Source organism: Mauremys reevesii, linkage group 1 (assembly GCF_016161935.1).
Source record: "Mauremys reevesii isolate NIE-2019 linkage group 1, ASM1616193v1, whole genome shotgun sequence".
Taxonomy (NCBI): Eukaryota; Metazoa; Chordata; order Testudines; family Geoemydidae; genus Mauremys; species Mauremys reevesii.
The window spans coordinates 303,629,572-303,646,870 of NC_052623.1; the positions used below are offsets into that span (position 1 = coordinate 303,629,572).

The 17,299-nt window shown below is 39.1% G+C and overlaps 1 protein-coding gene across 5 annotated transcripts in view; it reads left to right on the top strand.

Moving 5' to 3' along the window:
• SLC38A4 (solute carrier family 38 member 4) overlaps positions 1 to 14,173 on the top strand; it is a 67,476-nt gene extending 53,303 nt beyond the window's left edge. For 4 of the 5 annotated variants that reach the window (XM_039504378.1, XM_039504380.1, XM_039504381.1 and 1 more), the window contains 6 exons: positions 8 to 87; positions 1,209 to 1,309; positions 2,191 to 2,315; positions 4,830 to 4,974; positions 6,239 to 6,336; positions 10,641 to 13,994. In XM_039504378.1, coding sequence (XP_039360312.1) covers positions 8 to 87; positions 1,209 to 1,309; positions 2,191 to 2,315; positions 4,830 to 4,974; positions 6,239 to 6,336; positions 10,641 to 10,742 — 651 coding nt within the window. In that variant the 3' untranslated portion in view covers positions 10,743 to 13,994. The other variant, XR_005589396.1, reaches the window with a different exon arrangement.
• Positions 14,174 to 17,299: the final 3,126 nt, after the last annotated feature.

Genomic DNA, 17,299 nt, shown 5'->3' on the forward strand with positions numbered 1-17,299 from the left:
TTTTCAGACTGCCTATACAATACCCATCCTGGCATTTGCATTCGTATGCCACCCTGAGGTGCTACCAATATACAGTGAACTTAAAGAGTAAGGCTCTTAACTTTACTTTTAAAAACAATTGTCACACACTTCCACAGTTAACCCAGTAGCAATTATCAGATCATAAAAAGCAGACATTGATGATAAAACATACATCGGGATTATTGACCTGAGGTTTACCTTTGTCAGTATTTACCTTAAGAGACCATAAATCTTGGTATTCCTTGAAATGAAGTGAAATTTTATGAAATATCAATCACCAGAAATATTTGGAAACATTTCTATCATGGTAATTAATTCAAGTGTTGCAGAACACCAAAAACATCTTCATGAGTGAGGCTCCAGTCCTGTACCTGTATCTGTCAGTGCTCACCTTTACGTCTCCTGGCGTCCCATTGACTCTAGGTGGGTGCAAGGATCTGCCCTGCAGGATCTGGCTGCAGGAATAAGGACTGTATCATGTAGCAAAGATCTTCTCATGCAGTCTGATTGAATTCTCATTAGTCAGTAATTATTTCTTCCAAATTTATGCTACAGCCAATCAGATGCAGTAATTTATCACACATGTCCATGCTAGCCAGTTTACATTACTCCATATCTTAGCATTGTTGAGTTCTGAGGAAGTAAACTTATGGATGCTTAATGCCCATTTCCAGCCAATCCTAATTCAGGACTTTCTTGTAAAAATATTTAACTGATGTGCATTTTAAAGAAGAATTGACCTTACCTATTCTTCTGTCGGCCCCTGGTCCTCAGTGAAGCTCTGCATTGACACAAGTGTGCGTTCATGCAAAGCTGATGGTAGGCTTGGGGCCTAGAGTTAGGAACAATGCTTTTATATTTTAGCACCTACATTTTTACTTAAAAAGCCTCAGCCTGAAGTTGAAGTTATATAAATACGTAGTTATAATACATTTACATTTTAACACTATCAAGTCAGCAGTTGAATATAAAACCTTCATATATACAAATCGTTCTGAGCTATTCTGTACAGTGTGATACTGGGCTTTGAAATTCACTTGAGTTTGTTATAACATTCATTTAGGTTTGAATTCACTAACTAGTGACAATGTTAGCAGAATACAGCTTGGACTGTTACTTCACTAGAAGGTCCGTACAATATAAACTTTATAAACTATTTACACTGTTATTCTTCCCTTCTTACCCAGCCGGTCACGAAAGAGGATGCAGAATGTTTCAAACATCTCCATTGCAGGAATGCTGATCATGTATCTGCTTGCTGCTCTCTTTGGTTATCTTACCTTCTACGGTGAGTCAGTGAGTCAAAGCCATATTCTCTGTAGAAGTTTCTCTTCTTTTAGAGGTTATCAGTACCTGCTGGTGAGAATGAACAGCTGTGTGTGTCATGACTGCATGCATTCAGTAAACAAGATGCTGTAGATGTCACACTTTCCACATGGCCAAAGGAAGCCAAGCTGGCGATGCTCTTAACGCTCAGCAGGTTTTCACAATACAATGGAGCACTTCTGTCTCTAGCTCTTACACCACTGCTACACCACTGTTGCAGCTTCACCTTTTCTGAAAACACATGCAATACATGCTAGTGTACCAAAGGCCATAGGGAGGGACTACCTGGTATAACTTAGTCTGTAGACATAGTAGACCATATGTTACTGCTGCTGCTTAAACTTGCACTGCTTTTTACTTTATTAGTTCCTCCATTATGACATGGAAGCATATGGCACTGAACAGTTAGTGCTGCACATAATTACTGCATGTGGAATATTTTCAAAACACAAGTGACCACTGTACCTTTTAGAGAAGCAGTTTAGTCCAGTGGCTAGAGTGCCAGACTGAAAGCCAGGAGTTCTACACACTTTGGGGAAGTCAGTTTGCCTCTCTGTGCCTCAGTTTCCCCATCTGAGGCTTATATAGCACATTTTGTAAAGTAATTTGAGATCCTTGGATGAGACGCATTATATAAATGCTGAATGTTATTACCACCAATATTTCTACCACAGAGGGACTGATGTTGAGCAAAACTGCATTTTTTGTGTCTAATCACTAGCATGTGTCTGACCACAACTGCAGGGACACGTCCTCTTTCATCTTGCTAAGTTATAAAATCTTAGTTTTGAAAATATAGATTGTGCCTGTATGAGCTTAGCCTGTTTTAATTTTCTTTTGTAGGAGAAGTTGAAGATGAATTACTTCATACATACACCAAAGTGTACACCTTCGACACCCCGCTTCTGCTGGTTCGCCTGGCAGTGCTTGTAGCGGTCACCTTGACTGTGCCCATAGTCCTTTTCCCTGTAAGTAAATACAGCTTCTGAAGATTAAATCTGAGCAGCCTATACACATGGACTGTAATTATCTATGTTTACATGAATTTTATCATACTTGAACATTTAAGAGAACTATACCCTGGGATTTTGTGACATTTTCTGTTTTCTCATTTATATTTCACCTGAGACAAACAGCTGCACTTTTGGGCAACTCAGAGTACTGAACATTTAAAAACTGAAGCATATCAAAGCCAAAGGGTTATTGCCAAGTGTATCTGTGGTCTCCTGTGTACTGTATTTAACAGGATTAGCAAAATTAGGCTGGCGTGTTAGTGATCCTGAGCACCTTCTTGGAACAAATATTCGTAATAAAAAATAACAATATAAAGTGAGCACTGTACACTTTGTATTCTGTGTTGTAATTGAAAGCAGTATATTTGAAAATGTAGAAAAAATCCAAAAATATTTATAATAAACTTAAATTAGTATTCTATTATTGTTTAACAGTGCGATTAAAACTGTGATTAATCACAATTAATTTTTTTTTAGTTAATTGCTCGAGTTAACTGCGATTAATCGACAGCCCTACTTTTTATGCTCATATTTGAAGTAGTGGATGTACTAGCTTCTGGGACGCCAATGCAGTCAGCCATACAGAACCAAATCCAACACTGTTATTGATCGAGCTCTGACGGTCTGCATCACATGCTCTAGCAGCTCCTGTGCAGCTGACTGATCCTCTCAGCAGTTCTGGGTTTCTCAGGGTACTGCTGCATGATGGCCTCTGCATTACAGCAAGGTTACATTTTGAATCATAAGTCCTGAATGTGTATTGTTTACAGACATACTGATGTGTATTTAAAAGCCATGATAACTGCTCAGGTAATATAATATATGCCCTTAGAAATACCTTTGAGAGGTTACGGTGTAACCCCAGTATAAAACACACACAAAGTGATCAGCTCAGCTAGCTTGGATTGAGTCCTGAAGCTGTGGTGTAAATATCACTTTTGTTTTCACAGTTAAACTATTAACCACAGTGATCATTTTGCAGTTGAAAATAGGCTAAAAGGCAACACTGTTTTGATTACCGCATAAAAAATACCACATCTGCCAGATTTTTATCAAATAAAGTTTTAGCAATTAGATTCCACGGTCATAAAGTGCTCCATTAAGGTAACTCCAAAGAAGCAGTGTCAGATATTCTAAAGCCAGTGTACTGAATGATTCTATATGGCCAATCAGCCTAGCCAGCTCAGCATTATTGAAGTATTACTTCAGATGAACAGTTTACAATGAATCATGAAATTTACACCAACAATTAGTTTTTCTCTACATTTTTAATTTTAACAATATTTGTAACTTTAATTATTTGAAGTATTTGGTATTTTTATTCTTTTACAAAAAATTATACTTCACATATCAGAGTTTTTAAATTTACCTTTGTATGGCATTAATCATCAATGAAAATTAAATACGGGTTTAATTTGAAGTGGAACCACATGCCAGATATAACATACTGGAAACGTCACATAACGGAGTAGGGAGAAAGAGACTAGTGGTATAAATCAGCATGAGGGCCTGGCCTAGAATTTTTAAAGCTGCTCAATATTAAATTCAAAATCTATTATTTTAAACCCACTTATCTCTTCACAACACTTAGACCTGAAACTCTAAAATGCAGATCTCTCAATATTTTTTTAAAATGTAAAGACTCCAAGTTTGACACAAAATCATACTCCTATTGAATTACCCAACTAGTTCAGAATCAGCTATTATTTTAAAAGATGGGAATGATTTGGAGCATATGTTTTTTAAAAGTACATGAACATATACTGTTCTACTCCCACCCTGAGGATCTCTTCACCGCTTTGCAATATTGCAGTGTAACACTATCTGCTGTTGCCAAATGGATTTGCTGTTGACCTTTTACCTACTTATCTCTGCTTGTACAAAAGCAAAGAAACTGTGTTCAAATGAAGTCACAATGAGCAAAGAGAATCTGTTCTCTATAGTCTTATAAATACAGTTTTGACTGTTATAATCCTCATATCTGTTTAATTTTTATTTTGTTATATATTTTAAAATGGAAATAAATTACAGCTTGATCTTGCTACCACTGAAGTAAGTGGTAAAGCTCCCACAGAATTCAGTGGAATCAGGTTCAGGTCTAAAATAACTCATCTGATTATATTTCATACATACATACATACATTTTTCCTCTGCTAGTTAGTATTTGTTATGGGTTTCTTTGTATTTTCCTGATACCAGCACCTTTTAGTGGAAGAGATTTTTTTTCTCCCTAATTTTTACACCCTATTTCCTTGTCTTCTACCCAGTAAATATTTGAGCTTCTGTAATAAACTGTGAACCCAAGCCTCAAACTACATCCCTGTGGTAAAAGAGATTGCATTAAGGGAAGAAAATGAATTAAAATATATATTTTTGTTTAAAATTTCCCACTGGAAAACTAGCACAGATCATAAAAGAGCAATGAGTTGCAAAATCCACTATCTTCTGCTTTTATTTTTCCTGTTACAGATCCGCTCATCAGTCGTCGCATTGTTGTTTCCCAAAAGGCCATTCAGTTGGATAAGGCATTTCCTGATCGCAGCAGTAATTCTTGCATTTACTAACACACTTGTAATTTTTGTGCCTGCTATTAAAGACATCTTTGGATTCATTGGTAAGTTTCATGAATATTTTCAGTTTATTATGCTAATCTGTATCAAAACAAAATGCCTCATTTTCATATATAGGAAGTGAATTTTGTCTCATATACAAAGCAGTAGCTTCAGTGCACTTATCCTGATTTTGCACTGGAAGGGTTAAAAGAAAAAAAAGAGCCTGAAAATGACTCATCCAAGCTAAATGGTACCAGACTTTAGTTGGCAGACTGTGTAAGTCACAGCGAACAAAAAAATGTCAACAAGTTTCATTTCAAATTTTGAGAGTTAAGAAACTCCACCATCTATAGAACTGGTCAAGATGTACTGAATTTCCAAATTTGGATTACAAAAAAAAGAATTAGGAAAAAGATTTCTCTCCCTGACCCCCCAACACACACACACTTGTTTTCTGTCAGTTTGAAAGTGTTGGTTGAGGAGTCAGGAGATCCAAATACTCCTGGAGGAAGTTTCCCCTGCATTTATAGCACTGGTCTCCTTTTCATTGTTTGTTTTTTACCCACTCCTGGTCTGTAAAGAAGGTCTATGTCACTCAGCAGAATTGCCAATATAGTTTATGTCTCTTTTTTATTATATTATTGGTTAGAAAACTTTCTACTCTGAATGAATCTTACTATGCAATGACAATAAATATGAATAATTGTGTAGTAAGTTAAACCACAGTGGATAGAACCTTGCCAGGGATTAAAAGAACAGCTTTCCTGTCCAGAGTTTGGGAACTGTTACTCACTGAAATAATCTGAATTGAACTATCTGATGGAATTCATAGCACAAGCCCACAGTTTATTGTAATCTTTTTAAACGAGTATGACTTCTTGTAATTTTCAAAGGCAGAAATATGTAGACTTAGAGAAATACCACAAAACTGCTATACTGTTGATAATTTATTAGGATAAAGAGAGTGTCTTTTAGTTGTTCTAAAAAACAAAGGGGGAAAATATGACAGTCCAAAGTGACTGACCTCTCTCTTATATGCAGCTCATTTTTGAAGTCAGATAGTTATAGGAAAAAAGCAGATGATGCCTCTCAAAGAAATAATAACACTGCTATCCCCTATCCTTTGCTCCAAAAGGGGATATTTTTTTCAGTCTGAAAGGTGAACATGTAAAAAAAGTTATGACTAACTGAAAACATGATGTTATAATGAAAACCCTTGCACAACCTGAACTATAGCTGAGCCTGTAGATAGCACTCCAGGTATACTTTCTTTTCTGTAAAATGCTGTACATATTAACCAGAACTCAATTATGGTTTCTGCTCCAGGTGCATCGGCTGCCACAATGTTGATTTTCATTCTTCCTGCTGCCTTCTATCTACGGCTTGTCAAGAAAGAACCCTGGAGGTCCGCCCAGAAGATTGGGGTGAGTAAAGTAGGGGGAATTACAAGAGGAGGGTTTTTTTTGTTTTTTTTTTGTTACAATTAGCTCTTGTTTCACATTGATTGTTGCAATTATGAGCCCAAATTGGCTTCATTAGAATTAATAACCAGTACCGGGTCTGTGGGATTTTGCCCTATATTATGAGCTGCAACACTGGCTCTTACACAAGGGATGGAGCTGACCAGTAGATGGTTCTAAAGTCCCTCAAAAGAGCAGTGGAATCCTACGGTCCTTGACTAGCATTCAGGACATTAGTGCTCTTGAGAAATGCCAGGCTTGTCTACACAGGGAGGTTAAACCAGATTAGGAAAAATTAATCCAGTTTGAAAATGCTTGTGTACACAAGAGACACTTAATTGTAGGTAGGCTTGGAAGGATTAGATCAGGAATGGCCAACCTGAGCCTGAGAAGGAGCCAGAATTTACCAATGTAAATTGCCAAAGAGCCACAGTAATACGTCAGCAGCCCCCACATCAGCTCCCCACCCTCCAGCCACCAGAGCCTCCTGCCCACCAGCAGCCCCAACAATGAGCCCCTCCCGCTCACTCCCCATGCCTCCCGCGCGCTGCAGTCATTTGTTTCGCGTGCGCAGGCTCAGGGGAAGGGGGAAGCGGTGGCGTGGAGGCAGAGCAGGGGGTTGAGCAGTGAGCACTCCCTGGCACATTGGACAGTTAGTGTCTTTAGCTCCAGCCCCGGAGTCAGCATCTATGCAAGGAGCCCTATATTAACCTCTGAAGAGCCACATGTGGCTCTGGAGCCACAGGTTGGCCTCCCCTGGATTCGATTCTTAATTGATAAATGCCAATGAACATCAGTTTCACCATACACACAGGCAAACCACTATACAAAAAATTTCCATCAATAATAACTGAAATTTACAGATAGGCAAAGTCAGAAAAATGTCACCTAAGAACTTGTTAGCATTTGATTTAAAGATATTTGCTCTGTATATTTTGACGATTTGTGTTTTAATGGTTATAAAACTTTAACTTTTTGAATCGCAACATCTGCCATCATTAAGTAACTATTGTCTGACACCCTGCCATTGTGTGATTCCCCCATAATTTCCCACAACTGTGAAAATGTAAATGGACAAAAATCAAATAATGCTTAAAAATGAACTGATATAATCCATCAAAATTATATTAAAAAAAATTGAATTCTGCCACGCCTAATTATAACACACTAAATCCGCATTTATTGCAAACTGTGGAGTCCTCCTTCAAAGTGAACTGAGTTCAATGCAAATCAAATTAGTTCAGTCCATTGTTCATGTGCACACAATGTTGCTATCTCACACTGCTTTGTGGGCAACTATTACTGAGCTGTCTGTTTACCTGTGTGCCCCCGCCTGCTCTGGTGTCAAGTTAATTGGATGTCCTCCCCCCCGCCCCCACTCCCATTTAGAAACTGGATTGGGGTCAGAATTTGCCTATTTGATGCTGGATGGTAGTACATCAGCATTGCTGCAATATTACTTCAGAAGCCCTACCACATGTCCCAAACATGGGTGCTGTGCTGAGCTGTTTGCCATCTGGAGAGAAGCATTGGTCAGTGCAGCAAGCTCTTGTGGCTAGCCTCAGCCACCAGAATAGAGATCTTTTTGTGGAAATTGCTAAGCAGATGTCCATGAGGAGTCACAACTGGGGATGCTGACCAGTGCAGGATGAAGAGAAAACAGCTCTGGAGAATGTACAAAATATATTAACAAAAGATGAAATCCTATTGAAGTCAAGGGCAAAATTCCCATTGACTTCAATAGGGCTGAGATTTCACCCTTAGATGCCTACACCGCAGGAAAAAGAAAAGATGTAGTCTTAACTTGGGTTAACATGGCAGTGAAGACATAGCAACTTTTAACTCAGGTTAGCAATTCCAGGCTTCTCTATTGGCTTTACCTCGAGCTGCAAATCCAAGTTAAAAGCCAAGTTGTCTTGTCATCACTGCTATTTTAACCCGAGTTAAGAACACTTTTTTTTGGCAGTGTTTGCATACCCTGTATTATTTTAAAAATAGAGGGCTCACGTATTGCTCCCAATCTGGGCATAGTGCTTCTATTCATATTTTTGAGAGTCTAATGTACAAGCTGAAGGCAATGTGTAGCCCACAATGTTACCCACATTGCAATGCAAATACCTGCAACATGGTTAGTGAAGAAGCAGCCTTTGGCTGCTGGAATCCTGGCTGGGCTGGGGTAAAACTAGCCATTATAAATGAAATTATTTTAGTTTGGCTTTAGATGAGCATCATAAAATTAGAACAGAACAAGATTTATCACTGCAGCATCTACTCCAGAATGGCGAATAATTAAGCATGCAAACTTGACTAGATTATCTGTATATGCATGAGTCTGTCTCTGACCTTTTATGCTAGAAGAAATGATCAATGTAGGCATAAGGAGGACTGGTAGAACAGTTCATGGGACCCTGTACCAATGCTACTTGTGTTAAAACTGCATCTATCTATTCATAGCATAGTGGAAGTTACCTTTGTAAACTGGTACAGGCACCTGTTTGAGAAACATTAAATGGACAATCATTTTGTGATGGGCTAATTGGCAATGTGGCTGGATTAACATTTGTTTTAAACCACATGTAAAAGGCATTTACTCATTTCAAACAGTCCCTAGTTAACATCTAGACATAACACACAACTGCCACATACTTTAGAACAAGTGACTGTCTCTCACAGAAGTAGTGAGCATTGGACTAGGAGGGAGATTACACGTCACAGTTAACAGGGATATTGTAACACTGATTAATAGAGGTATTTAAGATCCTGATTGAGGTAGGTTAGTAAACATACAGAAGACATGGCATATATATCCACAGCAGGTATCCATATCATGCTAGGCTCTACCCAGTGATATCAATGTCTTCTTTTCCTATGGACGGGGGAGGGATAGCTCAGTGGCTTGAGCATTGGCCTGCTAAACCCACAGTTGTCAGTTTAATCCTTGAGGGAACCATTTGGGGAACTGGGGTAAAAATCTGAGGATTGGCCCTGCCTTGAGCAGGGGGTTGGACTAGATGACCTCCTGAGGTACCTTCCAACCCTAACATTCTATGAACACTAACATCTATAATTTCTTTAAACAAGTATCTTTTGTGAAAGTATAGATTGAAAATTAATCAGAAAAGATTTTGATAATATATACAGAAATATAATTATTTGAAATATTTAACATGGAAAAAGTTTCATCTATACATATTAAATAGATAAAAAGAATAAACATTTCAATAACTACATTACTATGTAAGATATATTTTTGCAGATTTTTGGAGCAAAGTTGTGTCTATTCACTGGTGTTTCTCTTTGTGTCTGAAACATTCAGAATTTATCATCCTGCACTTAGATTGAATACAATGTTAATTTTTGTGGCAGGAGTTGGAATGTCCTAAGATTATGCTCATTAAAGGTCCCAATTCAGAATTTGAGAATGTAAGTCCCATTGAAGTCACTGGGACTTAACCACATAATTAAATTTAAGCACGTACGTAAGTGCTGTCCTGAATAGGGATGGACTGAAGCACATTCATAAGTGCTTTCCTGAATCAAGGTATAAGAGCTTAATACTAGAAGCTGTTCTTGCTATCAGACCATGTGTGGCCATTTTTAAAGGTAAAACAAAACCAGAAGATACATAAATCATATTAGTGTTCATACTGATGAAGCAAGTAAATACTAGCAAGTGGTTGTTTAGGGCCCATTCTGCAAAGCCTTGCTCACATATGGTGACATTCACCCCTGTGCAGAGGCACTTAAATTGTGAACTGGCTTCATGCTGGCCCACTGCACAGGAGTAACTTTCACCCAGATAGGTTCACTGAGGCCTGGTCTACACTGGGGCGGGGGGCGCGGAATCAATCTAAGATACCAACTTCAGCTACGAGAATAGCATAGCTGAAGTCAACGTATCTTAGATCGACTTAGAATCACTTACTTCGCGGCCTCGCGGTGCGGAATCGATGACCACCACTCCCCGTCAACTTTGCCTCCGCCTCTCACCGAGCTGGAGTTCAGCAGTCAACGGGAGAGCAATCGGGGATCGATTTATCACATGTACACTACATGCGATAAATCAATCCCCGATAGATCAATCACTACCCGCCAATCCGTCGGGTAGTGTAGACGTACCCTGAGGAACTATCAAAGATTGCTCATGCAAGTAGAACTTCATAGGTTCAGGCCCCTAGTAGGGGACAGATATCGAATGTGATTTCAGTAGAATTATTCCATGACTTAACATATTTTCAATATTAATATGTTTTTCCCCCCAATTGCAGGCTCTGATATTTCTCATAGTTGGCATAATCTTTATGCTCGGAAGCATGACTCTAATTGCATTGGACTGGATTTACCACTCTTCAAGTTCCAAACATCACTAACCTGTGCAGCCGTGAAAGAACGTCTCAGACAGGAAATGCTTGGATACCATGCTCCAAAAGACTCTTGACACCTAGATGGGAGTGTTATTCCTAGCTAATAATTGCAAGATTCCAAAGACTGTGACTAGTAATGCCACTAGAACCCTATGGAATACTAAATCATCCTTCTTTCAAGGGATAGTTATTTATACTTTAAACACCTGTGCTGAACATTTCTAGCCGGGTTATACTAAAATGTGTGTTGTGAATTTTTTCCCAAAAGCACAATAAGGGTAATTGTGCATATAGTCTTCAAAAATCGATTTCCCCCCCCATTATTTTGATAACTACAGTTCCTAGAGTGTTGGAAAACAAAGCGGTGTCCAAAAAATCAGCTAGTGCCTTTTTATAACTGAAATACATGGATATAGCTTAAAAGCAGGGCAGAAGGTAAGAGAAAGGCCCGGAACTACCTAGGTGGTCTGAAATCTAAGTAGCACTGATCTTTCAAGTCAGGAAGATGACAACTTTGACCAACCAGTCAACAAAGCTGAATGTTAAATTTGTTGTTACCTGTACTGTCAGTCATCAGGTGTGTTACAGCTGTTAAACCCTCATTCAAAATAAAGCAAGAAAACATGCCAACATGGGCCCCAGTCCTACAATCAGATCTGAGTGAGCGGACTCCTGCACGGATGTGACTGCCCTGTCAGTCAGGGTTCCACCTGCATAGATCCAGTTGCAGGGCCGGGGTCTGTATTTAAATAAGACTTCTACATAGCTGTTGTTCTGTTATTATATATATCTGTGCTGGGAGCTGCAGGTGGTTCTAGTATGGGGTTTGGGTTTTTTTGTAAACAGGTGTGAATTTGGGTCACTGAACAAGTTGTATTCTGTCGATAAACTCGTCTTCCATTATAACTCAGAGATTTAAGGAGACCACAAGGCATGTGAAAGCACACCACCCAGTATTGTTTGATACATTTTTATTTGATGTGTTCAGTGCAGGAAACTGTGATTTACTATATATATATTTATGTATATATTCTTTTTCTCTACCTATCAGAATGTTAATGTATGGTACATTATTTCTGATTTTTTTATATGTGTAGTTCTTTGTTTTTATAGCCACAAACTTTATACTATTTTGAAGAAAACAGATTGGGTTGTTGGGTCTGTAAAAAGTTCATTTTTATGTATCAGTGCTTGACAGATACCGGTGAAAGCCCAAGCTGTTACCTGTGTAACAAGACACTCTGATGTTTACTACAGTATCATAAAAAAATTGCAAGAATTCAGGCCCCTTTTCTCCTAAGAATTGTCAATATATGCAATACAATTCTGTATTTTTGCCCTAGATTACAAAACTAGGTAGTTTCTACTGTTAATATATTTTAGCTTGCATATGTATGCGTTAGCATTAAGTCAACATATACAATTAAGCTATATAATTCAATACAAAGGAAAAGGTATTAATTCAAGAGCAAGTTTATCATTCTAGGCAGTTGAGCAAAACAAAGAGAAGTTACATATTACATGGGTGGTTAGTTAGCACTCACTAGCCTAGGGGCTCTGGCTGTTTACTTAATGACGTCTGGGGTAAGTTCTGATCTAATTTAGACCACACGCTCTCTCCATTCTCACCAGTGCAAATCAAGTCAGTGGAATCAGATTAGATCGACACAAAATGTGACTGAGTGGAGAATCAGGCCCCCTGATTTCAGTGGGATTACACAAGTTAGGGTACAATTCAGCCAACTGTTTAAATTTGAAAATTAAAAACGATGGTGTACTCAGCTGTGTATTAATTAGTAAAGCCATGCAGAGTTATGGTTTGTCTGACTAACCTATTTAGTTTGATCTAGAATTGACCGTGATCTAGAATTGATCTGCGCACACACACACAGAGCTATTAGTGTCTCAGAGAAATGGTCCCAATTGAGTTATAGCTTTTTGTGTACTATTTTATTCTTATATAAAAGTACTGTAACCTTGGTATCCTGGAGCACATTTCTATGTATGTATTCATTATTAAGAAAAAATGCAATATTATTTTGGGTAGGATCTTTAAGGGGATTAATACAAACAAGGGAGTGCATTGCACTGATACAGAACATCTTTAACATCAATGTCTGATGCTATAATCCTTTCACACACACAAAATTCCCATTGACATAAGTCAAAATTATGCATGTAGAAGGACTGCAGCATTGAATTATAATTGTGTTTTGGTTTTGGAGGGACTGCTTATTGAGGACTTGGAAATGCATTCAGATATTTGACAATTATTTAATCTAACTCTCCTGAAATAGAACTGCAGTAAAGATACAACCAGAAAAACTATAGGGAAAGAGTGCAATCTGCTGCCTTTTCACTGCATGACAGTATTTGGTTTCACATGAAAAATGAATGGTTAACTTGAACCTGCCATAACTGTGTTCAGAAACAGTTTTCAAATTCATTATAAAATGTCAAACATTAAAGCTACAGCATATTTCTCACTATATGCAGAGTTAGCTGCCACACATATTGCGGGATAGGCATAGCATTATATACTAATTTATTTACCACCTCTTGGGGATGGCTGAAGTTGAATTTTCTTGTTCATTTTGTAATATTTAGGCCTTGGGAGGATTTTTATGACAAAAATGTATACTGATGCATAATAAATTAACTTTTCCAAAAGATTGCTGATTTTTTTTAAGTTGGTATGATTTAGTTTGGTTTTTTTTAAAATGAGGCAAGGACCAAAGCTAGAAGCAGCACTCTCTAGTGGTTAGAGCAGCAGCCTGGAGGTCAGGAAACTTGGGGTCTATTCCTAATTCTTCCACTGTGCTGCCAGGTGACCTTGGGGAAGTCATTTAACTTCGCTATTTATCAGTTTCCTCCATATGTAAAATAAGGATAACACTTAGCAACTGTTGATAAGTGCTTTGAGATATTTGGATGAAAGGCACCATATACGTGTACAGTATTATTTTATCAAAATCACAGGCCATGCTGTTCAAAAAAGACTAGTGATTTTGACTAATGATTTTGGGTGCCCAATTGAGACTCCTTAAAGGGGCCTGATTTTGGGAAGCTTAACACTTTCTGAAAATGAGGCTTCTTTCAGGTGTCTCACGTTGGGCACCCCAAATCACTAATCATTTTTTAAAATCTTGGGCATATGCTTAACTGAATCTTTGTGCCGCTAATAGTATACAAAAAAATGTATGACTTTATTGGCCTTTGGGATGCACATACAAGATTGATCATTTATTTACTTTCTCTGCTTAGTTAACCCAATGGATTGTGTGACTGAACATCCAATGCAGTAGCATAACCATGCCGCCTACCGTGACTTGTCCACTTGTGGAACATATGGAGACTGAAACTAAACAATTTTTCCTTGAACTACCAGCTCAAGCTGTTATCCAATAATAAATAATAATTAAAATACCCTTCTCACATTAAAAGCCTCTATTCTTTTATATCAGGCTCTGGGAAAATTCTGCCTTCTACTCTTGTTTGCGGCACTCTGGCTGCTACTGCCCTTTCCTTCCTCTGCATTCCCCATAGAGAATATTACTGCCTTGCCTAGTGGATCACTGTGTCATTATACATTAATATCAGGCTGGGGGTATGTGTCACTCAGCTAGAGATGTTGTCTACCTTCACCACTAAGCCACCTCAGGGAAATTGCTCTGACTGCTGATTTTGCTTCTTGCACATGCTTTATTTATCCATCTCTCTTAAGTGCTCACAGTGCTCAGAAATAAAAGTCAGACTCTGATTATCCAGATGGAATCAGGAATGCTGAACTTACTCAACTAGACAGATGATCTCATGTGATTAATAACATTGGGTGATATTGCTTCTTTTTTAATAGAATGAAGCTTACGGATCATCTAAATTCAGAGAATCAAGGCTTGAATACAAGTTTTTAAAAGTTAATGGGCTATTCATATTAAATAAAGATTACTCCAGTGGATAGAAATCGGCCAGGTTTGCTTCCATACCTACAGTATTTCCAGCATGCATTACAAACTCTGGTGGTCAGACGGATTTGCACATTGGGGCATCACTAAAACCTTAAAAGCAACAAAGAATCCTGTGGCACCTTATAGACTAACAGACGTTTTGCAGCATGAGCTTTCGTGGGTGAATACCCACTTCTTCAGATGCAAGGATTCTTTGTTGCTTTTACAGATCCAGACTAACACGGCTACCCCTCTGATACTAAAACCTTAAAAATTCAGCCCTCTCTTGGGAGATTTATATCTCCACATATATTACAAACCAAAAAGGCAGCAAATAGTGCCACCTTCATAAAATAACTTCTTCACAATCCCCACTTTTGCATCTGTTCATAGATCTGTGCAGTTTCTACACTGCAAAGAGAAGTTAGCACCTAGAAGAGGTTGTGTGGCTATATGCATGTATATTACATGCGTTGTGTGTTCGATGATAGAGTCATCCAGGATACTTATTGGGATATCCTAAATACAGTAGCTATTTGGAGTGGATAGCATATGGTAATTTTCTGTTTAAAAACTTTTAAATTTGAGCTGGAGTTTTAAAATGTCATTTGCTGCTAGCCTTTCTTTTTGACCACGCATGTTTGTCTGAGGAAGAACATAGCCCAAAATATATTTCTTCATACAAACTGTTGGAACAGAAGCACCAGATCTTCAGACTCAACCATGACAAATGGTTTTTAACACAGTGCTAGCAAGGAATAGCAGACACAGATCCCTGCTTCCCCAACTTCCTGTAGCTGTGCTGCAGTGCGTGCTGTAGAGTAAGTTCTCCAATTTAAGCTGTATATGAATGACGCTGGGGCAAATCAATTTGAGGATGAGCAAAAGATTGCTCTTCTCCTAACAATGGCAGGCATAGAAGTCCTCAATGTCCACAATGCATTCCGTGCAGATGGTGGTGGGGACAGAGTAAAGTTTTGCAGAAATAATGAAAGTTTGAGGAACACTGTGTTGTTCCTAGGGGAAAAAATGTTTTTTATGAGAGCTGTTCAGGGTGAAGGGGAAAGGCTAATAGAATATCAGAACCATTCAGTCATGTATAGGGCCCTACCAAATTCACGGGGTTCACTTTGGTCGATTTTACAGCCAGAGGGTCTTAAAATGGGCTAATATCACGATTTCAGATGTTTACATCTGAAATTTCACGTTGTTGTAACTGTGAGGATTCTAATCTAAAAAGGGGATTGTGGGGGGGGGTCTCAAAGCTGTTGTAGGGGGTTTCAGGATTGCCATACTCACGTCTGTGCTGCCTACGGGAGTTTCCTGCAGCTGGAGGAGGCTACCAGAGATGGAGGAGGGTCCGATCTCCGCAGTGCTTCTAGGAGCGCCCCAAACAGTGGCTCCTAGCTGCTAGTCAGGGCCAGTGGTGGATTAATGCATGGGGTCTCTGCCCAGGGGCCCTGGACAATTTGAAAAAATGGGTGCCCCAGCCCTAGCAGGAGCCATGGGGGAGGGGGGTGAGCAGCAGCCCAGAGCTGCAGCAGGAGCTACAGGCAGCAGAAGCAGCCCCAGCCCAGGTGTCCTGTAAGCTGACCTACCTGGGCATTCAGCTAGACACACTAATGGGTGTATCTTAACTCCCTCAGGATAAGCCTTGGGAGCTACTGGGCTTGATTAGCGGCTGTGCAAAGGCTAAGAAAGTTACATTTAATGAGCTGCAATCTATTATAGGTCATCTTAACTTTGCTTGTCGGGTGGTAGCACTTGGATGGGCATTTTGCACCCTGCTTTCAGAGGCCACCACAGGAATATCTAGGCCTCACCATTTTATAAAAGTTACTAAAGAGATGAAAAAGGAATTGGGGGTGTGGGAACAATCTGAGCCATTTCAGTGGGGTTTCCTTGTGGAGGGAGTAATGGACACTTGAATGGACACACTAGTTCACAGACAAAGGCAAAAATCTTATGAACATAAGAACATAAGAACAGTCGTACCGGGTCAGACCAAAGGTCCATCTATCCCAGTATCCTGTCTACCGACAGCAGCCAATGCCAGGTGCCCCAGAGGGAGTGGACCTAACAGGCAATGATCAAGTGATCTCTCTCCTGCCATCCATCTCCATCCTCTGACAAACAGAGGCTAGGGACACCATTCCTTACCCATCCTGGCTAATAGCCATTAATAGACTTAACCACCATGAATTTATCCAGTTCTCTTTTAAACGCTGTTATAGTCCTTGCCTTCACAACCTCCTCAGGTAAGGAGTTCCACAAGTTGACTGTGCACTGCATGAAGAAGAACTTCCTTTTATCTGTTTTAAACCTGCTGCCTATTAATTTCATTTGGTGCCCTCTAGTTCTTGTATTATGGGAATAAGTAAATAACTTTTCCTTATCCACTTTCTCCACATCACTCATGATTTTATATACCTCTATCATATCCCCCCTTAGTCTCCTCTTTTCCAAGCTGAAGAGTTCTAGCCTCTTTAATCGCTCCTCATATGGGACCCGTTCCAAACCCCTAATCATTTTAGTTGCCCTTTTCTGAACCTTTTCTAGTGCCAGTATCTTTTTTGAGATGAGGAGACCACTTCTGTACGTAGTATTCAAGATGTG